We start from the raw sequence: 27,085 nt of genomic DNA, 5'->3' as shown, positions 1-27,085 counted from the left end.
TTCTCCTTTCCATACTTTGAGAACATGATTTTTGCCTCAACAGACAACTGGCCCTAATTAGTAAGAGAAAGAATAGTTTAACTATTTGAAAATTCAAATCATAATTATGGCTGATGCCTTCCAACATTTAATTGATTTATATTTAACAAAACTGTAGAGCAGTCAACTCAATCACTTAGTTACATTTTGCAACTAATTTATGTTGGAAGATTCATCAGATTATACGAGTTCTGACAATTAAGTTCGCGAACCCATCCTAGAAAACGTGCTACATTCCTCATTGCTGAAAATCACTACGGTCACCTTCGAAGTACTCCCCTTGGGAAGCTATGCATACTGACGCCAGCACCTAGTCCACCCTTCAAAGCAGTTTTGGAACTCTTTTTCTGGAATGGCCATCAGAGCTGTCGTCATGTTACCTTTGATGTCCTGAATGTCATCAAAATGTCTTCCTTTCAATATTTCCTTTATCTTCAGGTAAAGAAAGAAGTCATTGGGGGCCAGATCAGGTGAGTAGGGAGGGTGTTCCAATACAGTTATTTGTTTACTGGCTGAAAACTCCCTCACAGACAGTGCCGTGTGAGCTGGTGCATTGTTGTGATGCAAGAGCCATGAATTGTTGGTGCAAAGTTCAGGTCGTCGAACTTTTTCACGCAGCCTTTTCAGCACTTCCACATAGTAAACTTGGCTAACTGTTTGTCTATTTGGTGCAAATTCATAAAGAATAATCCCTTTGATATCAAAGGAGGTTAGCAACAGTGTTGCAACAAGTTCTCGAACTTAATTGTCAGACCTTCATATTGCTTAAACCTCTATGTTCCATAGACTAAAATTATTGTCTTCATGTTCTGTTCTTTCACTTGATCTTAGCCAAAAGGCTGAGAAGCGAATGTGTTCTGTTCTTTCACATTTGACGGTTTTAATTAGCCATTATGTCTTGGATAGTAAATTGTGAATCTTACCTATACAGAAGTTAAAAATTTTTATGTCCCTTGTTTTTTAAAATTTAGCCTTGGCTAAAGTTAAAACCAGAAGCCACAGATTACAATTGGCATTTTACTAAAGAAGGGAAAAATGCTACAAAGCATAGAACAAACCATTATAGGTTGTTATATAGATTAGAGTAAAAGCTGGAATAAATTTGCATGTCAGATATTATGAAGACACTAAGAAAATAAGATGGGACGAAGGGCCATATGAAGCCATATTTATTCTTATTCCAAACCTTGTCATTATAAAATTGAGTGGTTTGTAAGGAACTCTCCTTTTAGTTACATTTTTTTTATTATTACTATGTAGACTTCACCTATGTGCTTAACTGTTTAGTATATAAAATTAAATTTATACACTGTATGTTTATTTTATGGAAATTGAATTAGAATTTCTTTACCAACCATGTAATATTTAACCACTAGCTATGACTTCACCGATCTTGTTAAAATTAACTCAACCACTAAATATTTAAAAATCCTTAAGATTCTTTTGGAGTTAGTATAAAGCAAATGCTTTCCCCTTTGCATCAACTGTGGTACAAGTAAAATAATGATTATAGCAGACACAGTTTTTAACCATCACGCAGAATTTTGACTTTTTCCGTGCTATCTGCCTCTGAGTTCATGGTCAAAGTATATGGATTTGCCATTACTGGCAACATAAAATATCTGCACTCCAGGGTCTTGTTGAAGCCTATGACCTCACTTTTTTTATTACTTAATTCATATCAAACATTGTGTTTCAAGAATAACACGCTTCAAGGATTATCAGAAGGACATTTATCCGTGTTTCAAACTGGGAATTCAAAGTTTCCACTTTATGAAAGCTCATGAGGTAAATTTTTCTAAAGTCTTAGAATCAGGGAAAAAAATGTGTCTCTCTCTTGATCAACTGGTTCATTGTGATCTCCAAAACACTATAAAACCCTCTATTTTGGTTAATTTGTTACATTGTTCTGGTATCCTATTTTCCCTCTCTATAACATCATATCTATTTCCTAATTTACTTATTTCTGTCTTGTGTTACAGTATGTATTTTTTTGTATGATGCCCCAAATTCTCTGTGGAATAATGCAAGCATAAATAAGTAAGAATAAATATATTTCAGACTAGAGAAAAGATCAATGCTTATAGGGTCACAGGAAAAAAAAAGAAAAAAAATCTATGACAGTAAACAAGTACTAGGATACCAATAGAACATTTGAAACGATTTTGAGTCATTGAAGCCAAAAGTATGTGCCCACCCAAACAAGTGCCAAGAAGCTTTGAAAGAAGGAACTGTTCTTCAACAATTTTTTCAATGCAGCAAACACATAGGCTTTGTCCATAGAGCATGTAAGTCTGAGCGTACTTATGTTCCCTAAATAAGTGCCCTTTGTGCATGGAACACAAGAAAATACATGTATTCCCTGTCCTGCTAAGGTGTGAATTTAATTCCTACATTATACAATTGATTATAATGATCAACAACAGGAGCATATTGCCCCAAAACAGAATTGAATTGGATATTCAAAGCCATAAGCTAACATCTGCAGCTTGGTCTTTTGTGATTTTTCAGTCACAAATGCATTGGCTGAGTGTTATGTGGCTTTTCTGTTCAAAACCCCTACTGGGTTCTAGAGATACCTCTGCCAGTATACATAAATCTGGCAACTTTATTTCTACCTTCAAAACAAGACTGGAACTAAATCTGCAAACCAGCTTGTGAAGTATCAACCAAATTACTTTCCCGAACTTGTTTGATATTGTGTTTTGTGAAGTACTTTAAAACCTCTTATATTTGATAACCCTCTTTATAATCCTGTAAAATGCTTTATAAACACCTTGTTGGATGTCAGATGCAAAACCTTATCCTCTTTAAGCTGCAGACAAGGATATCGAGATATTGCCAAATACGATGTCTTGTCCCGGATAATACACTGAAGAAGTGGTAGAACCAGAACCAGGTTGTGGTCCCTGACGTTGTTTTAGCTTCTGCAGAACTCCTGATCCAATTAAAGGGGCGTATAATACTCCCTTTATAGAGGGTATTAGGAGACACTGCGTGTGAAAAATAGTAATAAAGGCCATTGAGACTTCCTAGGAATTCAAGGAAATGGCTCGGAAAACTCAGTAGAAGACAGGTTGCGCAGGTGTGCAGCGCAGCCTTAAACTGGTACCACTGAGAAAGGTTTGCAAAACAGGAAGGTGCAGTAAGTAGGGTGTGCCGCGGATTAGTTAACCTGGCATGCCCCCATCTCCTGCCTGACGCCCCACTTCCAGGTAACTTCTGGCCCAGTGCCCTCAACGTACCTTTTCCGTGTTGAACTGGGAGGGCTGCGTTCCCAGCCGCCTCGTGCCCACTCTTCCCCCTCTACCCGTCACCGAGTTTACCTGACGAATCTGGGGCAGTTTAGCGGCGGCCTATCGGCTCACAAATGCCCAGGGGCGCCCCTAATCTCTGCGAGAGGGTAGTAAAGCCTGGGCCCTGAAAAGACGTGCTGGGCCAGCGGGGGCGCGGTGGCCCGGCCGGGAGGGTGTCGTGTCCCGACCAGGCCTCAGGGCGGCACTCTGGTCCTGCGGCCGGCGCGCTCGGGCTGGCCGCTGGGCGCCGACCCACGCTGGCTGGGAACGTGTCTCCCGGTGACGCAGCCCCGGGTGGGGAACGTGGTACGGCGGCGGCGGTGGCGGTGACCGTACGCGCCTCCACCGCCAGCTAGAGGACGTGTGGTGCAGCGGGCGGCGGCGGCACAGGCTTGGGGCGGCGGGCGGGCGCTGGAAAGCAGGACGCAGGCGCCGGCAAGAAGGACGCAGGCGCCTGCGAGGAAGTAGGTCCCGGGCGCGGCGCTCAACAAAGAGAGGGGCCGCCCCCCTCAGGTACCGAGCCGGCCCTGGGACCAGGCAGGCGGGGAGGCCGGGACAGAGTTTGCAGGCGGCGGGGAAGGGGGAACGGCCGCGGCCAAAACGGGGCTGCGGGGCGCCGGGGACCTTTACTGGCCCTATTTTTTTGCGGCCCCCAGCGGGGCGGAAGGGAAGGGGCTGGGCCACTCGGGGTCGTAGCCCGCGGCGCCGACCCGCCTTTGCTTGTCCCTCGTGCAGGCGGAGCTGCGGGCAGAGGCTCCATGTTGGCAAGCGGCGCCGTTCGTCCTCGTTAGCGGGAACAGGGCGCCGCGGGCAGAAGCGGCGGGGGCCGGGTGCTGAGCGAAGATGGAGGCCCCGCTGCGGCCTGCCACGGACATCCTGAGGCGGAACCCCCAGCAGGACTACGAGCTCGTCCAGAGGGTCGGCAGCGGCACCTACGGCGACGTCTATAAGGTGAGGCAGACCGAGCCCCGGCCCCGAGCCGGGCGCGTTTCCTGCGGTCGGCTGGCTCTCGGGAATAGGGCCACTTTCTGGCCAAGTATGAGGAGGGGGGGAGGATGCTTTTATTGTTTGCATCGTGGAGATACAGCGGCCGCGATCCCTTTCACTCCGTTCATTGCTTGCTCAAATCGCTACCAAGAAGCAGAACTAAACATACTTTTGCAAAGCACTGTTGTACTTTTTTTGTGGTATAAAGGTATTTTAACGCTTCTTTATGGTATTGAAGGGAGTTCGAATCTGCTTATGGAGTTGCACTTGAGGACGATTTAGTCTTAGCATGGAGAAGTCCTTCATGGAAGATAGTGGACGGGAAAGAATATTGACATACCGACATCTGCATTTAAAAAAACTAAAATGGATGAGCTTGACTTTAAAAGTCGTATGAAAACCCTGTCTCTCAATTTTAACTGTACGCAATCTAATACTGGATCAAAGTGATCTGTGCGCAAACATTATCCTATGCAGAAAGATGCTTTTCCTGGCAGAAGTTTTATCATTTGTATCTAGTCAATGGGTTTTTATTTTTGTTCTGTTTTTTTCTACTTTAGCAGTTCCTCTCTGGGATTTATAGCATCCCATGATCAAGAGTGGATAAGAGCTGCTGTCTTTTTAATTGTGGTCTTTTGCATTATTTGAGACCCATGATGAGGGTGAGTTTCTCTTAGTTTGGGACTTAAGAAAACATCATAGAGAAGCAAGCCCAATTCTCTAAGTCCACTGAGTTAGTTCTTCAAGGATCAAGAGGAAGGCAATTGTTTCAGATTGCCTTAGGCTTTTTGTTCTGTTCCAAAAGGGAGTAATAATGCAACTCATATAGGTATATTAAGGGAAATTTCCTTTGATTTTACAACAGCTTTATTTATTGGATGTAATCATGGTATATATCCCATCATTCCAAATAACACTCCTGCATGTATCTGAAAGGGCCTTGTGTGTCATGTGGGTAATTAACCAGTAGAGTCTTCTGGGGTTATGTTGTTTTTGCACAGGTAGTAATGTGGAAGGAAAACATTTCTGCTTTTCTGCTTTGGTTTAATATCATCTCTGTTAATACTAACAGTTCCGAGTGGTGTTATGACCGCTCTAGCACTGTTTGATTCTATTGAGATGGACTGTAATGGGTTGGCTTTTTATTTGTTAAGTAGATATTTAAATCTTCTAGATATGGGGTGTTCAATTGTGAGGTAGGTCCCAGCTCTTGCCTTGTATACTTTCAAATTCAAAGTAGATAATTATAACATAATCCTCTTTTCCTTTATGTAGAATTAGAGGTAGTTCACTCTTAATTGTTTATCTATGAATTAGTCATGTTGTGGAATGCTCTTTAAAAAATTGAAATTCCTATTTGCCTTCTCATTCTTATTTTTTAGTCATCTTTGTCTTATGATTAATACATATATAAGTGTTTTCCCCACAAAAAGCCCAAGACCTCTACCCTTTTCCTTTATAAATAACAGCAACTAAAGCAGCTACCTGGAGCAGGATTTTGTTTTTGCAAGGGAATTCAAAAGGTTATATTAAAGGGGCAGCTAATTCTTCTTTCACCCTGGTGCCTCCTTGCTCTGTGTCCCTCTTCCACAGCTCCTAAACAGAGGGTCAAAGATTGAATATCATATACCACCTTCAACGGCACCCCGTCCGCACGATCGCCTTCCCTCACATTCATGCTTTCTCACAGTTACACATACACTCAGTCTACACTAGTCTAGCCTCTGATTCATAAACATCTTCAACTCTGGTTCCTTGTCTTTTGTTTTCCTTTCTTCTAATTACTTGAAATCACCTCCCATTTCCACCTGTTGCGATCCTACCTGTCCATGAAAGTCTTACTCAAATGTTCCTCCAGGAAGCCCCAGCCCCTTGATCTCCCCAACCTTATCTACTACTCTTCCCCTTCCTTCACTCTGTTCTGGCTACACTGGTCTGCTAGCTCTTTCTTAAACATAATAAGCGTCTTCCCACCTCTGGGCGTTTGTTCTTGTTATTCCCTTTGCTCAGAATGTCTTTCCTTAGACAGCCACATGGCTTGCTCCCTTCCCTTGCTTTTATACCCTCTCCATCTTTTTTTCCTACTTTGTTTTTTCCTTTGCTCTTATCACCATTTAGCATAATGTTTTACTTTTTTTATTGTTTATCATCTATCTCAATCCAGTAACATACATACTCCATGAGCGCAGGAGTTTTATCTGTTTTGTTCACTGCTCTGTGTCAAATAGCACCTAGAATTATGTCTGGCACAGAGTGCTTTCCAAAAATTTGATGAATGAATGAATAAATATCAGTAATTCTATCACCTAGTTCTGTGGGCATATGCTTTTGACATAACAACACAATATTGGCATTTAATACTCTTTATTCCTGTAAGGCCTGTTATGATATCCTGTATTTGTACTTCTATTAAAAATTTCAATAATTTGAGTTCTCTAGGAAAAATATTTCTGTAAAACTATTTCATAGCATATCTATTTTCAGCACTCTCAAGTCCTACAGAATTTTGTTAGTTTATATTTACTCTTTAATATGCTTAAAATCTTGTACCATTCAGCTGTAGTGCTGAAGTTTTTAAGCTCAGAGCAGTTGGAGTAATTTTGGTATTTATCATTGTGTTTCTAGTGAGCTGAAAACCCTAGGAGGTTTTAGAAGTATTTCCAATCAGTGATGTAAACTAGTAAAATACAGTGAAGATTAATGAAGGTAAATTAGTCACTGTTCTAATCATATATTATCCCTACATTTTTTTTTTTTTTTTTTTTTTGCTTTTGACACCTCAGATATGAAGTATGAGCTTTAAAAGGACTATAGCTTTGAGATTCTTTATCAATTATTTTTATGTTCTTCAAAACGACAGATCCTCTCTGAAGCACCTGTCTCCTGAGAATCCCAAGACGGGAGAGCTCAGTCTTAAACTGGCTATTCCCTAGTTGAAAGAAGAGGAATGTAAAGATTCATTTAGATAATGGGGTAAATCATTGAGGGTGAGAACAAGAAATGGTGGAGGGGAAAGAAACACAAAAGAGAAAAGAACTGTGGTTGAAGATGGATGAAGGATTAAATTTCCACTGATCAAATTTCATTTTTAATTATTGTTAATTTTTAAATCTGCTAAAAGGAAGAGGAAGTCTGGAAATTTAGTGTCTCTACTACCTTCTGTCCACAGTGATCTAGGCAACTGTAGTATCATAATACTGTTTGTAATCACACTGCAAGACATTTTGGTGGTCTTTATCCCAGTGTTTGTATAGAATTGTTTCCAGCCTAGATTCCACAGAAGTTCTAAACCATTTTTACCTTTCGTGGGATATAAATTTAAGGTGGGCAATCCCATGTATTTTTTTCCTAACCTGTTTTGCGTTTTCTGATTGATTATAAAAGTATATCATGTTTAGCTCCAGGAAGACAGGAACAGATAGATGTCTCTTACTTATTATGTAAAATAGCAGACAGATACTTGTTGAATGAGGTTAGTTATAGAAAAATTATGCAGATAAACACTGTTAATGATTTAATATAGTTTATTTTAGGCTTTTTCCTAGATGTTTTTAAACCAACGTGTTTCTAAAAATGGGTTTTATAAAATTGGGGTCATGATGTATTTTTCATTTTTCTACGTGACTGGAATGAACAGAAGTTTCCCTAGTCATTAAATATTCTTCAAAAATACCATTTTAAAAGAATCCTTTGAACAAACCTTCATTTAGTTAGTCATTCTAAATTTCATGTTTGTTGTTTCCAATTTAAAATATTTTTTGCAGTTATAAGTAATGTTATAATTTGTGTAGAAATTATTGTTGTGTAGTCTTATCACTTCCGCGGGTTCTCCTGGATGCTGGATGAACTGGGTCCACTGCAGTGAATTCTTCTTTTATATATGCCATTCTTCCCCCCCAAGCCAGAAGTCACAATTCTGGAATAGCTTTAGGCACTTTGAAGTATATTCCATGATTCTATTGTATGGAGACAAAGCTTGAAACATCACAACACTTCTGTAAGCATTCATTTATTCAAGAAATATTTGAGTGCCAACTGTATGTAAGAATATAAGGATGCAAGCAAGAGGAAGTATACTATCAACAAGAAACATATAATTTAGTGAGGAAAACAGACATGTAAACAGTCATAATTTGGTAAGTGCTATAGTAGAAATGAAGTGGAAGAAATGCCCAACCCTGTCTTTGTTGAGGATGGGGGGGGAGGGAAGAGAGGAGAGAGAACTATGGTGTGAACCAGGGAGGTTTAACAGGAGGGCATTAACTAGATTTTAAAAGATTTCAGGGCAATTTCCAAGTGGACATAATGGGAAAGATATCCCAGGCTGTGGGAATAGTGTGTGTAAATACCTGGTGGCTTGAGAAACCATGAGTTTAGAGGAATCTGCAATTGCACTCCGGGTCCGGTGTGACCAGACCCGGCGGAGAGGTCGTAGATGGAGGACATGAACTCTTTTCTGGCAGGAAAGGACCAGATCATGGAGCTTCTGTGTCGTGTCAGAGAATTTGGACTCTTCCTGTAAACTGAAGAAATGCTTTTGGAGAGAATCTTTCATGATGTAGAGGATGGATTAGACAAATATAAGGAGCAGTTACTGAAATTTTATGCAAACAAATTTACGCACTGGTACTGGAGATAAAAGGAAGGGGGACGGATTTGAGTATATTTAGAAGATAATAAAAAATTCCCTGGTGATTGATGGAAAAATAACATTTAGAATTTCTGGCTTGGGTGACTACCTCGGTGCCATCAACAGAATTGAAAAAGACCAAATTTGTGGAGTCTGGATCATGTGTTTGGTTTTGGACGTATGTCCTTGCATAGGTAGAGATGTCTAATACAAGGCAGGAAATGCAGCTCTGGCCTGGAGAGATCTGGGCTGGGGATACAGGTTTGGGAGTCATCATCACATTGTGGGGTGGTACCTCTGAAGTATAGGTGAGGTCACACAGGAAAGTTTGTAGGAGTTGAGGAAAGGCTGTATTGTTAGAGTGGCAGAAGAAAATGCATATTGAAGGTGTGTGAGAAGAAACAAAGAGGTATGAGGAAGTTCTTTTCATAGAAGTCAACATTTTCCAGAACTAATTTCTATCATCTGCATCCATTCTTGTTGTCTTCTGCTCTGACTACGGTAAGGCAAATGTACTGATTTTCCAAATAATATAAATCTGAGGTTTTGTGTCATTCCCCCTTTATTCTCGTTGTCCATGGAATAAATTCTTAGAATAATATGCCTTTCAAGGCTCTGTGTGTACCAAAAGGCTCACCATACTGAACTTCTTTCAGCTCTTTATGTGCACGCTACTCTCTGTCCTTTAGGTTTTTGCAGATACTATTTCCTTCTCCTAGAACACTCTTCCTCTTCTCTTTCATTTGTTTATCTTCTACTCTTTGGGTTTATTTTTAAACACTGAATTTTCAGGAAGGCCTTTTCTGCCCCTTAGATAAGGCCGTATCTATCTGTTGCATAATTTCTTACCATAATACTCATTCATCACTCACTATTGTAGCTGTCAGTCTTCCTGCTCTATTCAAAGTGCACAAGAGCAGGGACCTTGTACTTACCAGTGAATCAGCTAGCCTCACTTAATGCCTAGCACGCAGTATGTGTTCAGTAAATACGTTTTGAAGGCATGAGCAACATAGTGGTCAAGTGAGCAAGGAGTTGAAAGAGTTCTTTAAGAGCAAAGGAGTTGAGGTAAGATTGGTAAATAAGGAAGTAGAGGGAATTAGCTCACTCCTTGAAGCAGCTTAGCTATGAAGAGACAAAGAAATGAGACACACAAATGTTTCTTCTACCGTTTCTGTTTTTTTTCTTCCATTGAAATAGGTTACAGCTTTCAGTTACTCTTTAAGTTTGTCTTACTACCCAAGTGATCAGGAGTGTTGCTGAGTTTAGAGAAGGAAATCAGACAAAGAATTTGGAAGGAATTAGGAATTTAGAAAGGAGATTAAAAGCAAACACTTAGGATGGGATTGCTGGGAACCAAGGTAGGGGATAAATTTAAAGCCTCCTTTCCTCCCTTTCTTCCTCCCTCTTTCCTTTTCTTCCTTTCTCATGTAGAGCCTCTTGATTTCCAGCCCCAGTTGTTCCCCTCTGAGTATGGTTAGGTTATGATCAATGGGGAGTTGGGAAGGAGCAGGAGGGGGACAGGGTGAAAGGAGTATTTAACATTCAACCATTACTTATAGAGAGCCTCTTATGTGCTAGACAGTGTTCTCGGGCCTTGGGATATATCAGTGAACAAAGTAGAGCAAAATTCCTGCTGTGATGGATCTTACATTCTAGTGGGGGGAGAGAGAAAATAAGCAATAAACATAATAAGTTATATGAGATATTAGAAGGTGATTAAAGATATGGAAAGAAAAAGTTGAATAGGTTAAGGGGGATCAGGATTGCCAGGGTGGGATGGTGCAGGCAGATTAGGGAATTATAAAAGGATGGTCAGGAAAGGCCTCATTGAGATTAGATTTGAGCAAAGACTTGAGGCAAGTGAAAGAGTTAGCCAAGTGGATATCTGGATAATCAGAGGAAGTCTTAAATATCTCTTACTGAATCACTTGAAAACTATCTGTACAGCTAAATTGTAAGCTTAGGGTCAGGAATTAGAACTAAGACACAATCATTGTTATTTTAATTAAATTAAGTTCAGCAGTTACGGGTGTAGGTTACCCATGTCTGTGTCATTTTATAAAAGCATGATTTTGTAAACAAAGGATATGTTGCTGCTTCTATGTCTCTTTCCACCAATGTTCTCTAATCTTTAAATGCTAATAAAATTAAGTCTGCTGACATATTAGCATTTAAAGATTAGCCCCAAATCTGATGGTGGTAGAGAATGAATGTATATGCTACTTCTTATTTTTCTGACATTTGATCTCTCAAAATGTCACCCACATTCTTTTTTTTTTTGAACTCAGTTTGACTGAATATATTATACTGTACATTCTGTGTCCTGATAGTCTGACATGAGAGACTATTGGGTTTTCCTGTTAGGGTGAGAGAGAATGAATAACTTGGAAAAATAGGTTAATAGCAGAAAATAAGGACTATGCTTCCAAAATTTTATTTGAAATTACATTTTTTTATTAAGTTAGTAGATAAAACTTGGTGAAGATAGACATAAAACAGTGCCATCACTGATGCAGGTACATAAATTCTAGTTTCCAAATTGACTTGTGGATGCAGCCAGCCCCCGCCTTAGATTTATAATACATCTAGTATTCTAGTTATTTTTATTTACATAGGCTCAGCATTGTCACTTTAACCATGATTTCCGGTGTTTTTGATGGAGCCGAATGGGTTAGAAAGCAGATTGGCTTAGGTTTCTTATTGTAGTTTTGCTTTCGAAATGTATAAATGTTTCACTTCTAAATTTTAAATTGTGATTTCAGACCAAATCCACAGGAAGAGAAACATGAGGCTTATTAACAAATGATACTTGTGTTGTCAGGGCTTTGTTGTCAATTTGAGAATTTAGTCCAAGATCAGATAAATTGGATCACGCACTTTCACTTGACAGTATTAGATTATTTGAGTATTTGTACATGTTTGAGTGTTATTAGAAGGCTATTGCTTTCCAGTTACGTGAAGTACTATTTAAATTAGAGAGGGTAGATAACTATGAAAAAGGCAAGATGAATTTAGGTCTAGATGAATTTAAGTCTAACATAACTCTGTTTCTGTTGAATGTCATAATCTCCCACTGAGATTTTGAGGTGATGTAGGAAGCCAGGCTGATAGCCTGGTCTATCCTTGAGGTTTTTGGGCCCATGAGTCATTTTGGCCCCTACTTTCTAATTTTAATAAAAATGAATCAGATTGAAGTGACTAAGAGTGACTAATTTTTGTTTAGCTCTTTCATAATCAGTATATTGTTCGTTTGTCACAATAATGCTATGAAGTAGGTGGGACAGATAAATTACCTATAGTTTACCCAAGAAGAAACTTAACTGTTTGCTCTAGATCTTACTGTTAGTAGATGGCGCTATGATGGCTTGAATCCAGATCTTCTCACTGTATAATCTCTGTCCTTTCCACTATAACAAGCTGCCTCAGGACTGCAGCTTTAAATTTATTGCTGTACGCACAGCTCTAAACACATTGCCCAGCACATAATAAGCGCTGCACAAATTGTGGTCAGATGTCAGAGGAGACTTGGCAGCCTCACGCCTCTGCTGAGAAGTGAGAGAGTTTTTTTTTGCACCGATTTGAATATGCGTATAAATAAGCTTCAGGTCTCAGCACCAGTTTTCAGAGGCACTTTTTTCTGGTTATTTGCCTGGCCATTACTCTTACCCCCATATTTTCCAAATCAAAGTCTAGGCTTGATTCGCCTTTACTATGGAGATGACTTAGCTCAAAGCCACCCTACAATATAAATAACTTAAAAGAGAAACTGTCCTGTTCCTTGGTTGTTGGACACCCTTCCTGCTGTGCCTTCTCTTGCCCTCATTTTGTTAAGAACTTTAGGCTTTATGGTTATTGTTACCTAGATTAACTGACTAGATTCTGTAATGCTATTAAAAATTAAAATGAACAAAAAGCTAATTTTCAGGCAAATAGAACAGCCTGCCTTCTGTAGCATTACCTAGTTACTTCTGTTTGCCTCTGCCTAATTTATGGTAAACAGGACTGCCTGAGAAGGATGTGACTTTCAGCTTCCTCCTGTGAACCAATGTGTTACTTCTTATACCCATGCACCCCCTTTTTAGGTGTCTATGCCTTCTTGCACCTCTTTTTTAACCCTTTCTCTTACCAGTATCAGGAGGAGCCAATGTGAGCATGACTTAATGTATTTTAGTAGACAGAACTTTCAATAAATTATTAACAATTTTTTCATTTTAAGCTTTTTAGCTCCTATCCTAGTTGTAATAGACGACAGAAATGCTTGGGTCCCCAGTTTTTCTTCCCCCAGGAATAATTTCCTATTATTCTTTCTGCAGTAGCATAGATACATGGGTAGGACTTGCCTTCCTATTTTGCCTCTCTCCTCCTTGCCTGGGCATAGGTAGCCTTCTTTCCTACCTTTTGTTTTTAAAATACATTTTAATTAATATGTGTAGAATTTTAGAGAATTTTGATGTACGAATAAATGAAAAATTACCTATATGTCCTTTACCAAAATGTAAGCATTGTTGTATATATCTTTGTAGACTTTTTAAAAACTCATGTTAAGGACATGTACATAAATCATAATATATAAGCATGTATAAAATATTACACACAATGTATATTTATTCTATATTGTATATATTTGATAATTACTTTTTTGTTTAACAGTATATCACAAACCACTTTTCATGTCAATAAATATATATTAGTATTTGTGTATTATTTCCTTGTATTGTACAATTTTTAATCCATTATTGTTGAACAAGGAGATTGTTTCCAGTAGTTCCCTGTTATAAGCAATACAGTAATTAGTATCCTTAAACAAAGTCTTTTCACACATCCTTGATTATTTAAGTAAATTTCTAGAATTAAATTTGCTGAGTTATTTTAAGTTTTAGTGGGTTTTGTCCCAATATTACCCCCCAGAAGTTGTACCCACCAACAGTGATTGAGAGTTCACATCTTTCCTACCTCTTTTAACCGTAGGACAAACCCTTTCCTTCACCATTAAGACCTCCAGGTATTTAGTTTAGTTATCTTCTGGAAGGAACTCCTTTTTCAATAAAAATCCATCTGTATTAGGAAAGGGTTAGAAAAACTTTTCAGAGAAGTGTTCTAACAGACTAAGGCTTTAGTGTGTCCTAAGATACAAGTCATGTGGCCAGATTTGGGTTACCCTAATGGGAAGGCCTCAGGCTCTGAATGTGTCTGCGGGGTAGTGGGCAAAACCCTGCAGTACAGCCTCCTGCCCTGAAGAGGGAGTAACTGCAGAAGCTGTAGTTTGAGATTGGTGTTATGATTGGAAAATAAGACCAGTTAGCATGATTTTGTAATTATTCCCATCAACATTTAGCTGTTCGATACCAGTATGGAATTGATGGATAATTGGTTTTTTATTAGATTAGGATTTTGCCAGGCTAATATAGAAAAAGGGTTAAGGAAGTTAGGGATGTTTGCAAAAGAGTGATTATAGAGTAATGGACCGTGGCACCCTGACAGTTTAACAAGGATGTGAGGAATTGAGAGGTAATGGATAGTCACGGGGAAATGCACTGAATTCATGAGGTGGAAGAATCGCTGGAGTGGAAGGATGAGGGTTAAGTGAGGTGAAAGGATAGGAGGTTATGATCAGGAAGTGCAGTATTTGAAATCAAGATTCAGGTAGGAGGTCAAGGAATGAGAAGTCAGAGAGGAGATCTGGATATTGAAGTCTCTACGAATGGTGGCAAGAGGGGTGGAGAGCATGACTGTGCGTCAGGGCGTAAAGTCCTACCTGAACAAGGAGGGGTGACCAAGAAGTTAGTGGAAGCCAGCTAGGGCTATAGTCTGCTGAACTTCAAAGGAAGCTTCTCTCTCACTCCCCCTGCTTACACCCTTGTGTTCCCGAATACAAGATAATTTTACTCTTTGAAACGCCCGTCTTTGCTTTATAACCTTTGCCTGGAAGAAATCTGCCATAATCCTTTACCTGCCCTCCCCACCCCCTTTCTCCCAGGAAAGGCACCTTAAGACTCAGTTTCGATTTGCTTCATCCTGGAAGCTTTCTCCAGTCATCCTTGAATGGGCTTAGAACCCTGCTGCTCGTCTAGTATCACCTTTGAGACCATTTCTCACACTGTGTTGTATGTACTTTTCACTTCTCTGTCTCTCCACCTGATACAAGCTCTCTGAAGACTCGAACTGTTTTGTTTCATTACATCCCCAGTGTCAATAACAATCCCTGGCGTCTAGTTAGTATTCAGGAATGTTGGTTGAATGAATGAACAGTCAAAAACAATGTTCCATAAAGAAGTCAGGTACAGAGGTTTTATACAGCCGATGGCATTGACTGTTTACTTGTTTTGTGGACAAACCAGCTGCTTTGCATTCCTTCAAACCTTGTAGGTGCTGTGTTGCCACTTGTATTGAACTTCATATTCTTTAGTCTGGGATGCCTTATTCTGACTTTGAGGAATAGTCACTGTTCACTATAGATTGCTTGTTAAACATTGAGACGTCTGGATTTTCTCTTGTTGTGTTAAAAGAATATTTTTGGAGGAAGGGGGCATATTTAAAACTGATGCCCTCCGTTGGCTTCATGGAAAAGTTTTGTGACCCTAAAAATATGCTGGAAAGAAGTTAACTGGACATAGGATGGGGGCCTAATGTGAAGAACAGTAAAGTGGAATATAGGAGCTGACCAGCGTTGTGACCATCTTGGTGCCATAGCTTTCAGATGACTGTTGTTACTTGCTGGTTTCATTTTTTACCCTAGTTTAAAAAAATTAACTTCTAACTTCATGGCTACTGAGATGTATTGTGCTTTAAGTCGTATCTTTCTATTCTTTGTTGAAAACTTACAGATAAAACGTATAAACATAATACTTCCCCTTTAATTATTTGTCACATTAAAAATTTCACAGCATGTAGGAAAGTGCATGGCAGATAAAACTGGCAACTGGATAATATTGTTGAAATAGAAAATGTCTTAGTTCGAAAGATCAGCACCTTTAATTTTTTTTTCTTGGTGCAAGTGGAAATCTAGGTAACTTTTTACTATGAATTTAAAACTACAATACAGGATAGTAAATTAACTTGGAAATATTAATTAAGAGATTAAAGGGAAATGCATTGGCAATGAGAATAGAAACTTAATTTAACTGGAAAGGCTCTTTTACGGATTTTATAGTGACATTGATCACATTTATTATTAGTTTATCTTTTTCACTCAATTTCAATTCCTGATTAATAAGAGTTAAATAAGAGATTTACTATAATAAAATATTTTATTAGATTTCTGGGTGTTTAGTCTACTCTGAAGTCCAAATGTTAGTGTATACCAATAACCTACTAAAATGAATAGGAATCAGAAATAGATCTTTTTTAAAGAGTACTGTGGTACTTCTATTAGTTTCTTCTGTAAATATAATGCAGGTTCTTCAAATTCTTATGTGTTAAAGTTAAAAACAAAAATACTTGAGAATATCACATTTAATTTGTTGCAGGGGAATGTTGGGTTTCAAAAACCAGTATTACATATGACTGCTTTGGATTTTAGTGTGAAATTATACAGTTAAATTTCTGAAAGATCTCTTTAGTAAATTGAATCTATAAAGTCTCTGTTTAGAAGACTTTTTTTCTGAAAGCCTCTTTGCCTTTCATTATAAAAGAGCCTGGTACTGCTTTCTGTTTTAAAAATCCAGCTGGAAAATTACAGAATATGAACATTTGCCCATCAGTTCTTCATTTGGAGAGAACAGAAACATGTCTTTAAAATGGAGACTGGCATTTAAGTATTTATCCTATCAATGGGAGTTATAGCGTATAGTATTTACTTTTTTTTTTCATTGAGGAAGGGAAACAGGACTTTATTGGGGAGCAGTGTGTATTTCCAGGACTTTTTTTTTTTTTTTTCCAAGTCAAATTGTTGTCCTTTCAATCTTAGTTGTGGAGGGCGCAGCTCAGCTCCAGGTCCAATTGCCGTTACTAGTTGCAGGGTGCGGAGCCCACAAGGAGTTGAACCGGCAACCTTGTGGTTGAGAGGACGCGCTCCAACCAACTGAGCCATCCAGGAGGCAGCTCAGCTAAGGTGCCGTGTTCAATTTTAGTTGCAGGCGGCGCTGCCCACCATCCCTTGCAGGACTCGAGGAGTTGAACTGGCAACCTTGTGGTTGAGAGCCCACTGGCCCATGTGGGAGCCGAATCGGCAGCCTTCAGAGTTGGGAGCATAGAGCTCTAACCACCTGAGCCACCGGGCGGCCCTAGTATTTACTTTTTACTTAACTACATGTAATATGTTTTGACTTCTGCATAGTGTAGCTGAACTTTAAAAGACCATCTTTATTTTATGTGGTTCTGTGATGGTTATTCAAATGCTCCAGTGATCTGTTTCTTCCTGAATCCCTCAGAATCTCTAAAAAAGTCAAAGCATCCTTGGTCTTTGCGTCTTCAATTTGGTTCTCTTAAATTGAAATAACATATTTGTGTTGATTGTAATAAAAATTGACTCATAAATGTATCTGAAAGTGTATACTTAAAATAATTTTATATGTATTCTTTTAAAAATAGTTAATAAACTTAATTTTTAGTACAGTATTAGATTTACAGCATAATTGAGCAAACAGTACAGAGTTACATTCATCCACACCGTCTTCTACAGTTTCCCCTTTTATTAACATCTTGCATTAGTGTGCTACGTTTATTGCAATTATTGCACCAATATTGACTTATTATAGTCCATAGGTTACACTAAGGTTGACTCTTTGTTGTATAGTTATATGGGTTTTGACAGCTACATAACAACATGTATCCACCATTACAGTTTCATATAGAATTGTATCACCGCACCAAAAATTCCTGTTTCACCTGTTCATCACTCTCAGCCTGAACCCATGGCAGTGGTTCTTTTTACTCTTTCTATAGTTTTGCCTTTTCCAAAATGACATATAGTTAGAATCATAGTATATATATATATATACACACACACATATATATATATACATATATATACATATAAATATACACACATATATGTATATATATATACATATAGCCTTCTCAGACTGGCTTGTTTGACTTAATTTGCATTTAAGTTTACTCCGTATCTTTTTATCGCTTGATGGCTCATTAATTTTTATTATTGAATGATGTTTCATTGTATGGATGAACCACAGTTTGTCCATTTACTTATTGAAGGACATCTTGATTTCTCCATTTTTGGTGATTATGAATGAAGCCTGCTACTATAAACATTCTTGTGCAGGTTTTTGTGTGGGTGTAAGTTTTTAACTTAATTGGGTAAATGCCTAGAAGTAGAGAAGTGCTGTATCATATGGTAAGACTGTTTAGTTTTGTAAGAAACTATCAAATGGTCAGTATACGTGTTCTTAAGAATCAATCTAGGGGCTGGCCGGTGGCTCAGGCGGTTAGAGCTCCATGCTCCTAACTCTGAAGGCTGCCGGTTCGATTCCCACATGGGCCAGTGGGCTCTCAACCACAAGGTTGCCAGTTCAACTCCTCGAGTCCTGCAAGGGATGGTGGTCAGCGCCCCCTGCAATTAAAATTGAACACGGCACCTTGAGCTGAGCTGCCGCTGAGCTCCCGGATGGCTCAGTTGGTTGGAGTGCGTCCTCACAACCACAAGGTTGCCGGTTCAACTCCCGCAAGGGATGGTGGGCTGTACCTCCTGCAAGTAGAAACCGCAACTGGACCTGGAGCTCAGCTGCGCCCTCCACAACTAAGACTGAAAGGACAACTTGAAGCTGAATGGCACCCTCCACAACTAAGATTGAAAGGACAACAATGACTTGGATAAAAGGCCTGGAAGTACACATTGTTCCCCAATAAAAGTCCTGTTCCCCTGCCTCAATTAAAAAAAAAGAAAGAAAGATGTCTTGCCATTAGTTAAAAGAAAAATCTGACTTTAAGGAACCAGAGAGAAAAAGAAATCCTTTACAAAAAAAGAATCTAATTAAATGTCTGGAAGGATATACTCAAAACTATTAACAGGAGTTGCTACCTCAGGGAGATGAGATTAGGAAGGAGGGAAGAGGACTGTCATCTTTAATTATTTGAATTTTTAAAAAAATATTTTGTAATTTTTTACAAATACATTTTTTCTCCAAAATGCTTTATTTAATTCATAGTAATAAAAATTGAAAATAAATCAACATAAATGAAAATTAGTAGACCATTTAAAACAGTATATCATCAGTTTCGTAGTGCTTTTGAGTTGTAGAGGATTTTAATATTTTATTCTTAGCTTTTTAAAGAGCAATAACATTCCTACAATCATAATTGTCCGTTCAGCAAAGTTATAGCGCATCTGTCTCCCAGTCCTTCAAAGAATCATGCCCAGGGCTCAGAGAACACACTTAGTCTAACCCTGGGATGTTAGGGAAGACTTCCGGAGGAAGTGGTACCTTAATCACACTCTGCATCACTGTCTAAATTAAGGAGGCTGGGGGAGCGGGGCAGAGAGCAAAGGAAGAATGTGCCACAGTGAGGACTGTGTTTGCAAACTAGAGACCCAGTCATTTGCTTCTGATTAACCTGAAACTGGAATTAATTGTTCCAAACTCGCAGAGAATCATATTAGATCTTTTCATGTTGTTGGCACTTGTTTGATAATCTGTAATTGTGAAATTTAGATTCATATTTTCTTTTGGTTTCTAGTGACTGGCAAAGTGCATTGCCCTACTGCCTATTTTGCTTGGAAAACTGAAGTAATGAATAACCTGCGTGTGTTTTGTCGTTGGAGATGTCAGCATCTTTCGCTGTCACATGTGTTAAACATTGCATTCCTCACCTGAATTTTAGAACTTTGAATTGTTCAACTACCACTATTTGTAGGGTACATATGTTACTTTCTTGTACCATCTGTGTCTTAAATCTTTCTTCCCAGTATGTAAACTTCCATTCTATGTCTATAGACGTTTTTCTGTTTTCTAGGATACAGTGAGATTTTTTAAATTATCACTTAGGAGGATGGGGAAAGAGGGGAACCCAGGAAATATGCCAACATTTGGGGATAGAAGTGGGTATGTTCAATCAACTCTGAAGTTATTTAAGACTTTAAATATGTAAGAGTTCACATTCTGTTACATTGAAAATCATCATAGAAAATAATTGTAGTTTAAAAGATGATTAGTACATAATTTTGTAAATTATTTTTCAACAGAAGTTACCCCTGATATCTGTTAAATATTATGCAGTTAATAATTTTCTTTAGTACTTATTGCATTTATTTTTGAAAAACTTTATTTACAAAAATTAGCAATGCAGGAATACAGGAGATGGGTTCAAGAGATGTTTATGAGATGGAATAATAGAATTTGCAGACTGATTGCATATGATAACTTGAGTAAGTCCTCAACTAGCTCATGTCCACAGGAGCCTGTTGTATTTAAAAACGGAAAAGAGAATTCTAGTATTTTGAAAGGACCAGTGAAACCTTTGTATCAGAAGAATGTCTTGGGTTCTGTGACTGTTACCCTGTCTGCAGGATGATCTGGAACAAGTCACTTAACTTTACTAAGTCTTTATGCTTCTAAATAAATATTAATAGAATTAAGTAATGATTAGAAAGTTCCTCCACACTATAAAACTACACATATCTAATTGCCATCATTGTTATGGAACTTGTCTTCTAACACACATCTTATTTACTCACTGAAACAAGATCCCGAGGAGGTCAATTATTATTACTTATTCTATAACTTCTAGCCATGTTTTCTATACCTGAATCGCACTGGTTCATGAAGTGCTGAGCAGTAGACAACCTAAATCTATATGCACATAACTATCTATAACCCGAGAGAGATTGAAATGCCAATGCTAAAAGATTTTAGGAACTGGGACAAGACCAGAAGCTAACAGCCAATTCTTTCGTCCAAGGGCAAGAAAGAGGAGTGGTTAGGAATGGTGTGAGACTTTTGGCTGGCTGTTCCCATTTCTCTAAATGTGTTAACGATTGGGGGAGGAGTAACTGTGGATGAGGGGAATTAAAATGTATGTTCTCTCTGCCTGAGACCTCTCCTTACCCTGTTTATCACAATAGATGAGGAAAATGTGAACTTCACATCATAAAATATTTGAGACTTCTGCCGTAGAACAATCCTTTGTTCTTCCGATTTCTACTTGTACCTCTGTTATTTCTCTCCCCCATCCTATTTTTCTCACCCTCTATATCTCATTTCTAAAAGTATCCCTTGTAAGGCTGTCTTACCTGCGTTCTTTGTCGTTCTTCTTTCTGTTCCTTTCCCTTTTTGTTTTCCTATTTCCTCTGGTTACATAATTTATTTAATCCAGCAAATTAGTATATCATACTTTCCTGTTTTATCATGCACTCCTTATTTTTTTTGAAAGTTCACATTCAAATCTAATATAAGTGGTATACATTGTAAATTATGAAATTGCTTTCCACATATGGGGTGCCCGGGTACAGTGAAAATGAACACCCATGTTAGCAATGACTGTATAATGAATGGTACAGCGCTTTTAGGCTACTTAGGCAGTATGTGTTATGGTCTGAAGTGTTCGTACTCATACCCTTTGACCCAATAATTTCATACCTTAGAATCCATTTGAAAGAAATAATCTTTTTTAGTATTTTTATTTTTCAATTACAGTTGACTTACAATATTATATTTCAGGTGTACAACATAGTGATTAGACATTTATATAACTTGCGAAGTGATTGTGCGAAGTGATCGTCCCGATAAATCTCATACCCATCTGATACCACACATAGTTGTTACAATAGTACTGATTATATTCCTTAGGCTAGACTTTACATTCCTGTGACTGTTTTGTAACTGCCAATTTGTACTTCTTAATCCCTTCCCCCTTTTTACCCATCCTCCCAACCCCCCTCCCATCTGGCAACCATCAAAATGTTCTCTGTATGTATGTGTGTGTTTTTGCTTTGTTTATTCATTTGTTTTATTGAAAGAAATCACCTTAAATAATGAGAAGACTACCTTCAATGTCTAGCAGTAAGAGAGAATGATTATATGGACTATTTTATAGTCATGTAATATTATGCATAGAATGGAGAAAAGTACATAACTTTAAAAACAGAATAAAATTTGTGCCTATAATAGAACTTGTCAGATACAGATTTAACCTCTAATGTTGGTGAGAGTTATAAATTCACATAATTTATTTTAGAGCAGTATGGTAGCATATCCATTTTAAATCCATATACCTTTTGACCTAACAATTCTTGTAGTTGTCTTACTGATTAACTGATATGTGGCAAAATATTTGCAGTAATGATCATTGCAGCACTAACTATAGTAAATCTATCCATTGTATTTTGTTAAATGGTAAATAGGTTTTTTCCTCGGAATTTATCTGAAGGAAATAATCAAGGCTGTGGATAGATATAAAGCTAAGATATAGTTAGCCCTCTATTTATAATTACAAAATAATATTAAAGTCCTGAGTGTCCAACAGTAGCAGATTAATTAAATAAATTATATAGTCCACCAATGGAAAATTAGGCAGCATTGCAAATCATGTTGTAGAAGAGTGCGATGCCGTCATTCACTTCTACAACATATAGCATACTTCGTGCACAATGCACGCACAGGCCAGAAAAGGAAACACACACACCAAATGTTAACTTTTTTCTCTGGGTAGTAACATACAGATGATTTGTTTTTTTATTTTCCTTAAATGACGTATGACTATATTTATAAAATATATAAAAACCATGAGTATATTTTTTCTTGCTTTCCTTTTTAAAAAAGTTTATTGAGGTAACATTGGTTAAAAACTATGTAAATTTCAAGTGTACAACATTATAATTCAATATCTGTAGCTCTATTGCATGCTCACCACCTGAAATCTAGTTTCTTCATGAGTATGTTTTAAATTAATTTTGTGCGTATCTTTTCTGTATTTTTCTTTAATGGAAAAAATGAGTATACTCATTGTATTGAAATAAAGATTTTGTTTTTGTTTTTTAGCTTTGGTTAGGGCATGGTTGATAATCAACTAATTAACATAGTACCAAATAACTTTTATGTAGTTAACGAAGTCTAAAAACCTTTTATTTTCATTTTAGGCCAGAAATATACATACGGGAGAGTTGGCTGCCGTGAAAATTATCAAATTGGAGCCTGGTATGTATTAACGCCTTAAAGAAAATTCTTGAACACTTTTCTTATGCAGTTCATAAATATAGGACTTAAAAGCATTTCCATATTTTCTTCTTCCAAAAGAAATGTTGTCAGGGCAGTAGGATATCTCAAATGTGATTAGATTAAATTGCACTAGAGGTTATTAGTTAAAAACAAGTTTGATATAATGGTTTTGTTGCTAAATAAAATTCGAAATTTGCACATTCAAAAATTGGAAGACACATTGACATTGTTAAAGTAATTTTATTTTAAAGTTACAGTGAATTGTTGAACTTAATATTAACCTTTATGAGAGTTTGATTAGGAAAGTGTTCATTGATTTTTGGGGAGATATTCAGTAATATTTGGGAAAATAACATTTTATATGTCAGCTGTTTCCTGGCTGGTTGATTCTGGTCTTAGCATAATGCTTATTTTTTTAAACACCTGTTTCTGTCAGAAGGCTGTTTGTTTTAAAACATACTGAGTAACTTACTTTGAAAATAAAAATGTAAAACGAAACAGTTTCATTATTTTGATATCCTCAAAGTTTCCTTTTTTTTCTTCATGGGATCTTTTTTAAAAAAGTGTTAGAACTGATATTGTGCTCAGATTCACTGCCAAGAATAGGAAATTGAGAAATGTGTAAAGAAGAAAATAAAAATAATCTATTATTCTATCACCCACAGAGAACTGTTATTGCCTTTTGGTATATTTCCTTCCATTTTCTTTCTCTGTATACATGTAAACATTTAAAAAGTTTGAATATACTACATGAACTGTGTGCTGTCCCCCACCAACATTACATAAAGGGCATTTTCTAGGTCAGTAAATATATATATATATATATATATATATATATATATATTTTATTGAGATATAATTGACATAGAACATTATATTATTTTCAAATAATGATTCATTATTTGTATGTATTGTGAAAGGATCACAATAAATCTAGTTAATATCTGTCACCATACATAGTTACAGATTTTTTTTCTTGTGATGAGACCTTTTAAGATATACTTTCTTAGCAACTTTCAAATATGCAGTACAATATTATTAACTATAGTCACTATGCTTTTTATACATTACATCCCCATGACTTACTTATTTTTTAACTGGCAATTTCTACTTTTTATACCCCTTCACCCATTTCACCCACCCCCCAACCCATCACCTCTAATCTGTTCTTTGTATGTATAAGCTTGGTTTTTTGTTCTTTGGTGTTTTTTTTTAAAAGATTCTACACATAATAGAAATCTATTGAGTTTATTAGGTTGATACAAAAGTAATTGCAGTTTTTGCATTTTTTTTTTCCCCCTTTTAAACCGCAATTACTTTTGCGCCAACCTAATAGCATAATGCCCTCAAGGTCCATCCATATGGTCATTACTAAAAGTTTCTAAAAGTACTAATTCCCTCCAAGTTTTTTCACTGTGGTAAAAGACACATAACATATAATTTATCATCTAAACTATTTTTAAGTGTACAGTTCAGTAGTATAAAATTCACTCATAATGTTCTGCTACCATCATCTTCAGAACTCTTTTCATCTTGTAAAACTGAAACCCAGTCAACAATAACTTCCCATTCCTCTGTTTCCCCAGCCCCTGGCAACCACCATTCTATTTGCTATCTCTGTGATTTTGACTCTATAGGTCCTTTATATATAGTATTTGTCTATCTATGACTGGTTTATTTCACTTAGGATAATGTCTTCAAGGTTCATCTATGTTGTCACATGTCAGAATTTTCTTCCTTTTCAAGGCTGAATAATGTTCCATTGTATGTATATACCATATTTTACTTACCCATTTATCTGTTGGTGGACACTGGGTTGCTTTCACATTTTAGCTATTGTGAATAATGCTGCTGTCAACATGAGCGTTCTTCAAGACCCTGCTTTTAAAGTCTTTTGGGTACATACCCAGAAATGGAATTGCTAGATCATATGGTAATTCTATTTTTAATTTTTTGAGGGACTGCCATACTGTTTTCCACAGTGGCTGTACAATTTTACATTCCTGCCAACAGTGTTCAAGTGTTCCAATTTCTCCACGTCCTCACCAACATTTGTTATTTTTCTGTTTTGTTTGTTATAGCAGCCATCCTAGTGGTTGTGAAGGGGTGGTATCTCATTGTGGTTTTTATTTGCATTTCCGTAATGATTAGTGATGTTGACTATGTTTTTTTCTTTTTTATGTTGAGTATCTTTCATGTACTTTTTGCCATTTGTATATCTGCTTTGGAAAAATGTGAATTCAAGTCCTTCGTCCATTCTTGAATTGGGTTGTTTTTTTTTGTTGTTGTTGTTACTGAGTTTAGGAGTTCTGTATATATTCTAGATATTAATCTCTTATCAGGTAATGATTTGCAAATATTTTCTCCCATTCTGTGGGTTGCCTTTTTACTGTATTAATAGGTTGTTTGATGCACAAAATTTTTAAATTTTCATGGAGTTCAATTTGTCAATGTTTTTCTTTTGTTGCCTCTGCCTTTAGTGTCATACCCAAGAGATCATTGCCAAATCCAGTGTCATGAAGCTTCTGCTCTATGCTTTTTTCTAAGAGTTTTATAGTTTTAGGTCTTACATTAAAGTCTTTGATCCATTTTGAGTTCATTGTTACATATGGTATTAGGTAATGGTCCAACTTTATTCTTTTGCTTATGTATATCCAGTTATCAACCATTTGTTGAAAAGACTGTCCTTGCCCCTTTAAATGGTCTTTGTATCTTTGTTACAAATTATTTGAGCATGTGAACATTGTTTAGATACTGTACCTTTGTAATAGGTTTTGAAATCAGGAAGTGTGAATCTCCCAGCTTTGTTCTTCTTTTTCGAGATTGTTTTGGTTATTTGGGTTGCTTTGAGATTTCATATAAATTTTAAGATGGGTTTTTCTCTTCTACAGAAAAGGTCATTGGGATGAGGAGTGGTAATTTTTGACCAAGTAGGTGAATGGTTGATGATCTGTTTATTTGCTGCTTCCTAAAGTTAGACATGTAATTGTATGGCCGTAATTATGCCAAACAGTTTTTTAAAATTTGAGCACTTAAAATGGTTTTATATTTCAAATAAAATATTTTTGATCATTATGTGTATGATTCATTCGAGAGATATTACTGAGGTAATGTATGCTGCAACACTTTAAGAATAAGCTTTCAGATGTGTCATAGTATCCTATTCCTAGATAATAGAAATTGTTATAGTAATACTCTTTTACAGTCTTCTTAATAAGTTCCACCCAATAATTTTACAATTTTTTTTTTAAACAGGACTTTATTGGGGAACAGTGTGTACTTCCAGGACTTTTTTTTTTTTTCCAAGTCAAGTTGTTGTCCTTTCAATCTTAGTTGTGGAGGGTGCTGTTCAGCTTCAAGTTGTTATCCTTTCAGTCTTAGTTGTGGAGGGCGCAGCTCAGCTCCAGGTCCAGTTGCCGTTGGTAGTTGCAGGGGGCGCAGCCCAGCATCCCTTGCGGGACTCAAGGAATCGAGCTGGCAACCTTGTGGTTGAGAGGACGCGCTCCAACCAACTGAGCCATCTGGGAGCTCAGTGGCAGCTCAGCTCAAGGTGCCATGTGCAATCTTAGTTGCAGGTGCCATGTGCAATCTTACCTGCCCACCATCCCTTGCGGGACTCGAGGAATTGAACTGGCAACCTTGTGGTTGAGAGCCTGTGCTCCAACCAACTGAGCCATCCGGGAGGCAGCTCAGCTCAAGGTACCATGTTCAATCTTAGTTGCAGGGGGCAGAGCCCACCATCCCTTGCGGGACTCGAGGAGTTAAACTGGCAACCTTGTGGTTGAGAGCCCACTGGCCCATGTGGGAATCGAACCGGCAGCCTTCGGAGTTAGGAGCATGGAGCTCCAACCGCCTGAGCCACCGGGCCTGCCCAATTTTACAGTTCTTAACAACAGTGCTCAAGGGTTCTAATTTCTCCACATCCTTCAACATTTGTTTTTCTGTTTTGTTATAGCATCCATCCTAATGGGTGCGAAGGGGTGATATCTCATTGTAGTTTTTATTTGTATTTCCTCCCT

The 27,085-nt window shown here is 37.6% G+C and overlaps 2 protein-coding genes across 5 annotated transcripts in view; one reads left to right on the top strand and one right to left on the bottom strand.

Annotated features, from left to right (window-relative positions):
• The window catches only part of ATL1 (atlastin GTPase 1), a 69,774-nt gene extending 66,188 nt beyond the window's left edge, over positions 1 to 3,586 (bottom strand). Inside the window, exon 1 of one of the 2 annotated variants that reach the window (XM_088797332.1) lies at positions 3,366 to 3,586. The gene's annotated coding sequence lies outside the window, so the exon portion shown is untranslated. Of the gene's footprint in view, positions 1 to 3,284 lie in introns of both variants that reach the window. The other variant, XM_074327487.2, reaches the window with a different exon arrangement.
• Positions 3,536 to 27,085, top strand: part of MAP4K5 (mitogen-activated protein kinase kinase kinase kinase 5) — a 90,159-nt gene continuing 66,609 nt past the window's right edge. The window contains exons 1-3 of one of the 3 annotated variants that reach the window (XM_074327484.2): positions 3,536 to 3,641; positions 4,071 to 4,286; positions 22,988 to 23,045. In XM_074327484.2, coding sequence (XP_074183585.1) covers positions 4,179 to 4,286; positions 22,988 to 23,045 — 166 coding nt within the window. In that variant the 5' untranslated portion in view covers positions 3,536 to 3,641; positions 4,071 to 4,178. Of the gene's footprint in view, positions 3,849 to 4,070; positions 4,287 to 22,987; positions 23,046 to 27,085 lie in introns of all 3 variants that reach the window. The other 2 variants (XM_019725664.3, XM_074327485.2) reach the window with 2 other exon arrangements.

This window comes from Rhinolophus sinicus, chromosome 3, assembly GCF_057876585.1.
Source record: "Rhinolophus sinicus isolate RSI-liver-muscle chromosome 3, RSI-T2T, whole genome shotgun sequence".
In the NCBI taxonomy this organism is placed as follows: Eukaryota; Metazoa; Chordata; class Mammalia; order Chiroptera; family Rhinolophidae; genus Rhinolophus; species Rhinolophus sinicus.
Note: the sequence above shows the minus strand (reverse complement) of the source record. Positions and strands in the feature narration are given on the sequence as shown.